The 6,000-nt window shown below is 35.5% G+C and overlaps 1 protein-coding gene across 1 annotated transcript; it reads left to right on the forward strand.

Annotated features, from left to right (window-relative positions):
* The first annotated feature begins 1,907 nt into the window (after positions 1 to 1,907).
* Positions 1,908 to 5,809, forward strand: LOC306892165 (uncharacterized protein). Its single transcript, XM_079453038.1, has 7 exons — positions 1,908 to 2,048; positions 2,667 to 2,752; positions 2,899 to 3,099; positions 3,519 to 3,614; positions 4,582 to 4,777; positions 4,879 to 5,052; positions 5,161 to 5,809. The coding sequence occupies exons 2-7, from the start codon at positions 2,669 to 2,671 to the stop codon at positions 5,202 to 5,204; spliced, it is 795 nt and encodes a 264-aa protein (XP_079309164.1). The 5' UTR covers positions 1,908 to 2,048; positions 2,667 to 2,668; the 3' UTR covers positions 5,205 to 5,809.
* The last annotated feature ends 191 nt before the right edge of the window (positions 5,810 to 6,000 follow it).

Raw genomic sequence — 6,000 nt, forward strand, 5'->3', positions numbered from 1 at the left:
TGTCGCTGTGTGAGTTTAAGCATCATTACAGCACATGCTCAACCTGTAATGCGTGTCGAGGTTGGAGTCAAGACTCTGTGTTTGTCTGATTAATGGAAGTTGGGAGGAGCATTCGTGGAAAACCCACATCTAGAGGAAGTAAAAGAGGAACAAACAAAAAAACTGAACATACAGTAAACACTCGGCAATAATCATTCAAGAAGTTATTCTAAGTATATAGTGAGAGGAAAGAAGTTCCTTTCTCAGAAAAGTCTGAACACGGTGCAGTTTCCAAACACATGTCTGTTTGCATTAAATATAGACCAGCGTCATGCAGCATCATTGGCTCAACCAACTGTGAAAAAAAGGAATCCTGCAAGAAGTCATGGCTTTGGGAACCCACGTATACTGAAAACAAATAAGCACTGGAGTCACTTTTGGAAAAGGTTAAATGAACCGAACATCAACTTTAGCAGAAATGAATATGAATGGACAGATTCAAGACAAAACATTACCTAAACCAGACCATGTTCACCGTAATGAGCCGTAGTATTTTGTCTACAGACTTGAAACCTTTAAAATTGGGTTGTTAAATAAACGTTCCAAGTTGAGCGATTTGGCATCCATTTGGCACGATTGTAAATCGATCATTTGATTTTAGTTTGGCTGTGATTTCACACGATTCTTTGAATTGTTCATCTGTTTAGCCATTTCTAAAAGTTGTTTTGACCCATCACACATGATGTGACAGGCACCTTTTGTATTTGTATTTCATTCCCCGAAGCTGATGATTTTAATAATGTGTTTCCTCCATTCTTTGTAAAGAATGTTACTTGAATTCCTTGTTATTTTTGATGAACAATGTTTCATGATTGTCGATGAATGTTTGTGTTTCTGCTGTTGATGTCTAAGTGCGTGATCCTGTGCTTCTATCTCTGAAAGAGGATTCGAGCAGTTACTGGAATTGGAATTATGTTAGATCGTGTTTATAATGTAATACAAATAATATAAGAAAACATCATATTTTGGGTTGGGTGGACTCACACATTTGCTTGTTGTCCAGTGATTTCAATTTGCTTTCTTTATTGTTATTACTAAGAAAAGGATCAAAAGTTGAGTAAACAAGAAAACGCAAGGGGAAATTGGTGCTGAGCCTATTTATTTTCTGTTGCAAAAAACATTGTGTTATAATCATCATCATCATCCCGGCTTTGAACTTTGATGATGGAAGCATCTGGCACAGTTTCACAGTCTCAGGTCCTAAATGCTGAACGTTCCAAAATAACATAAATAATTATTTGAATCATTAAGTTTCTTGGCAATGTGAACTTCACACGATGTCATTCTGTCAGCCTGTTAAAGGAATGCTCATATCATTGGCATCTGTGCCAAACACGGGTTGAAATGTGCCAGAATGTTGGAACTGTTTGTCCCCAAATACCTCATCAGACATTTCCTAAAGAAATCTCATCCTAAACTTCACGAAAACAACATTCTTTGACTGATGTTGAAATTGACGCATGGCGTGTAGACCTTACAGTAAAGAGAGATTATCATTACACAAGAATGTTGTTGCCAATTTTGCATTGTCACCTAAATAGGATTGCCATTTTATACAAATGGATAAGATAAACAAAACAAAACCATTTTATTTTGCTTCTGGTAGAATAATGTCTGTTTTTAGGGGATATAGATGTTGTACACCGTCTGAGAATAAAACAGGTGCTCCCGCACAAAAAAAAGGGATGGTGTGGTACAGAAGCCATTAGTGCGAACAATAAAATAACTATTTACAATGCAACATTATCCAATCCAAGTAATACATGTATGTACCAATGGTATTATCAATGAAACAATGAGGTTACACAGCTCTTTATATTTCAGTCGATCCATTACGTCAAACCTATTTTCTCACCCTGTCATCATTCCCCAAAGTGCTGGGCGTGACCACTGATACTGCGCTTGAGGAAAGATTGAATCGTGTCTGAGACATAAGTAGGCAGGTTTGCTTTCAACCTTTACATATTGCCCAGGAGTGTGAAGGTCGACGTATCTCCAAAAAAAAGAAGGTAAAAGAAACATAACTGCCTATGATTTGCATAGAGGTTAATTCTTTCTCTCTCTCTCTCTCTCTCTCTCTCTCTCTCTCTCTCTCTCTCTCTCTGTGTAGTTTGATGCATGTTTTTAATTGTTTAATTTAACTGATGAATTTTGTTTATTTTAGTACATTCACTGCTCAATAATTACGCTTTATTTAGTTTTTATCTGCCTTTAGTTCTAACTGTGGTGTTAATTATAAATCACATTTTGTCTTTAGATTTATTTTCACGTTTTTGTAACCAGGGGATGGATTCACGAAACTGTTGTTAAGATAAATGATAAGTCATAAAAATGTTCACAAATCTTTTCTTAAGAACATCTTCATTTTTTCCATAAGAATAAAATGACGAATGCTTTGTAAATCAATTTAGAGAAATTTAGTTTTAGTTCTTTTAGTTATCAGGAATACAAAACATTCTTTCACATAATACAAAATTACATCTTAAGAAAAATATGGCAGATCAGATGAATTTTCTTCTGTTTTTGTGATAATCTATTTACGTTACAATTAATGTATCAAAGTTTCATTCTCAAAGAAAACTTTATCATTCTTTAATGTAATTAAATGTATATCATTTTGTCCACAGACATGGACGTCAGACTGGTGTGTTTGGTGGCGTTTGTGATCGCCTCTGCTGTGCCGTACATCAAGGCTAATGGGAGCCCGACAGATGTAAGAATCTCTTTCATTACTATTTTTATTGCAGGTGTTCAATCCGAGATCTGTCACAATTATTTAGAAGCTTGATGGTATTGTAATGGAAAGGGTGTTGGTTTTAACAATAGACTTGAGATGTTTCTGGTGTTTCTTTCTGCTAGAACAACTTCACCCGCAGTGACTGTGGAAAAACCAAATTGTGTGTGGAAAAACCGAAGCAATGTGACCCTTCAGGCGCCTCCGAGTGCTTCTTCGTCTCTACGAGAATCAACATCACAGATTTGAGTCTGACCATAGAGCTCAGCGGTAACTCCACCGGTTACATCGCCGTTGCAGCCGGACTTCAGTCCAATGTGTCTCAGGTAACTAAACAGCTAAACGTTGGACACAAACTCCTTCTGTTTGAGCTTTAAGTTGCTTTTGCCAACTGTGTTGAAAAGTGTCACATCAGTGTTATCGCCAAGATCACGGGATGGTTTAAACTGGAAAAACCTGTCTATCTTACCTGGCACACATACCGTCAGATAAAGAAGATTTCATTACAATTATGTTTATTGTTTTCTTTATTTAAAGAAATAGGCATGCAAACAGTTGGCAAAACAAACCTGAAAGAGTTAAAAGGCTGAGAGTCATGTAAATAAAGAGGACTAAATCAAGTCTAACTGGAAATCCTCCCACTGTATATACATAACTGAGAAATGTTTGTTCATCTACATCTCTCCCAAAAGTTTTCAAGAATCATTTCTTTTCTTCATAACATTTCTTTGTCTTTTATGCACAGGGATCCAATATTGTCTTTGTCTGTGGCAATAACAACAGCACGTTCTTCTTCCAAACCAGTAAATTCTCCAACAATACGCTGGTGCTAACAGAATTAGTAAGACATTTCTGATCATATCTTTTGAGCTTTGTTCCTTAGTCCTTAAGTTACTTTTAAAATAGATGTATTTTATTTTTATGTACACACTGTCAAACCTTGCTGTAGTTTTGCCAGTAACTTGCTGTAGATTTAATAACTTTCCGATTAGGACTGTTTTCAATTTGAGTTCAACTTTACTTTAATCAAAAATGAAACACTTCTGAGATTCAAAATGAGCAAGAAGACAGTGGGATCACCAGAACAATACTGCAAAAAATAACATTCTTCCTAACAATTTCTGTCTTGTTTTTTAGTAAAAGCATTTGAAACTTCTTAAATTAACAAGTAAAACAAGTAAAGTGACCTCAGATATTTAATATTGTTTTATGAAAGAAAACATGTGGAACATAGGTTTATGTTTAAAGCAGAATTGTATATTAAATCTACAGTAAGTTTCTGGCAAACCTGCTGCAAAACTACAGCAAAGTTTTCCAGTGTATGAAGCATACTGTAAAAAGGCTGAATGGCTTTACAAGTCATTTGAATTTAATTTAGAGATGCACCGATATATCGGCAAATAATCGGTATTAGTCGATAAAAGCATATGTTCAGACTATTGATAGTTCAAAACAGCTGTTGGTCAGAGACGATATATCCTGTCATGGGGATATGCAATGAATTTGTTCTGTTAAGAAACATCACCAGTTTGAATAAATATTATATAAATGAATAACATTAAGAAATAGTCTTCAGAATCAGATTCAGCAGATATCACATTGACTATCGCTACATCTCTAATTTTTTTATTGAATTAAACTGACTTTAAAAATCTAGATGCATTTTGTAAAACCTCATATTTTTTAATTTAAATAAATTCCAATGACTTGATATCTATAAATTAATTTGATTTGAAAGAAAGTTGATGTTTTTACAGTATATTTCCAGATAATATAAAGTTGTATATTGTTTCTCTCTATTTTCACAGCCCAACAGTGTAAGCAACATCCAGTACCGTCTTAAATCGCCGAGTTTTATTCAGTGTACTTTCACCATCCCCATCAATTCAAACTACACTGAAGCTCTAAGCAACTTTGGCATCAACATCACAACATTCAACAACAGCAACTCTGCTAATACAACATCTGGTACATTCATTGATGTCTTTACAGGTTCACTCAATGGTAGGTGTTTGATTTTGAAATGTACTGAAAGTGAACAATATACCAAAAGAAATGAAGACGATTGAAGCTGAGTGTGATCATTTCCTTTTTTTTATTTAAAGGCTCTGTTCTTATTGGCGACCCGAAGAGCGCATTCGGCTCCTCTGTTTCTGTAAAACTGGCTGATGTTAATTCTTCTAGTGTCACAAATCCAACCATCATGCCTACCAAACCTACAACCATCACAACGGCTTCAACAACCACAAAAAGTGGCAGCACCTCGCTCTTCAGTCAAGGTCAGTAAACAGCTCTGAAGTTCTCATGTGCGGTTTTATTTCACTCATTTACAAATGCAACAAAACTCTAAATCTAAATAACACTCTTATTCCTCTTTCCTCTCTCAGCTGCTCTTATCCTGCTCGCTGCAGTCGCTCTGCGTTTTCTCTGAAGGACTTGAGGAAAACATTTTATAGTTGTGCAATAAGTATCTGTGATGTAGAATGTGTATTTGATGTTTGCACCTCTGGTAGGAATGGTAGGCACTTCTTTTCTGGACAAACAGATGTTTCACAAACAAATTGTATGTCCGCTGTGTTTTGGCACTGGTCTGTCTGTAAAGCCAACACTTTTCACTGAGTTGATTTAAGATCCCAGTATCTTTATTATTTATTACTGGTGGAAATGATCATGAAAACTCACTTTTGTAATTTGATTTGAAGTTACATTGAAGCTATACAGATGACTATAACACATGCGTTAATAAGTAATTTAACAAATTTAATCAATATAACAATAGTGTTCCTTTGTGATGTTGAATACTGACGATGAACACTAGACACGATTAAACTCCTTATTTTGGGAAACTGATGGCATTGTCTCTGTTTCATCACATGGTTTTTTTCACATCATTTATAGACGTGACCGGGGTCAGTTGTCACACTTTATTTTCTTATATCTAATTCAGACACAGATCTTAAAGCTATGAAAACGTCTGTGAGGAAACTGTGACAAAATGGAACATGCTATTAAAAAGTCTATTAGGCATTTCAGCTCAATTTAAACAATAAGACAATATGTGAAACGTTTAAGGTTACTTGGCTGTAACCTTGTTCCCTAAAAAAGCGGGAACGAGATGCTGCGTTTCAAACGCTATGGGAGAACGTCTTTGTTTGACCAGTTGACCGTGTGTCAAACACGCCAAAATTGTTTGACTTTAAATAACCTCGGCAGGTGATTTGGCTAAT

Source organism: Barbatula barbatula (genome assembly GCF_947034865.1).
Source record: "Barbatula barbatula genome assembly, chromosome: 3".
Classification (NCBI taxonomy): Eukaryota; Metazoa; Chordata; class Actinopteri; order Cypriniformes; family Nemacheilidae; genus Barbatula; species Barbatula barbatula.

Bases quoted from the DNA above. Each gene is read 5' to 3' on its own strand.
- LOC306892165 (XM_079453038.1), top strand. From the start codon at position 2,669: ATGGACGTCAGACTGGTGTGTTTGGTGGCGTTTGTGATCGCCTCTGCT. The intron at 2,753-2,898 runs GTAAGAATCTCT...TCTTTCTGCTAG, and splicing joins CTAATGGGAGCCCGACAGAT to AACAACTTCACCCGCAGTGA. The intron at 4,778-4,878 runs GTAGGTGTTTGA...TTTTATTTAAAG, and splicing joins CTTTACAGGTTCACTCAATG to GCTCTGTTCTTATTGGCGAC.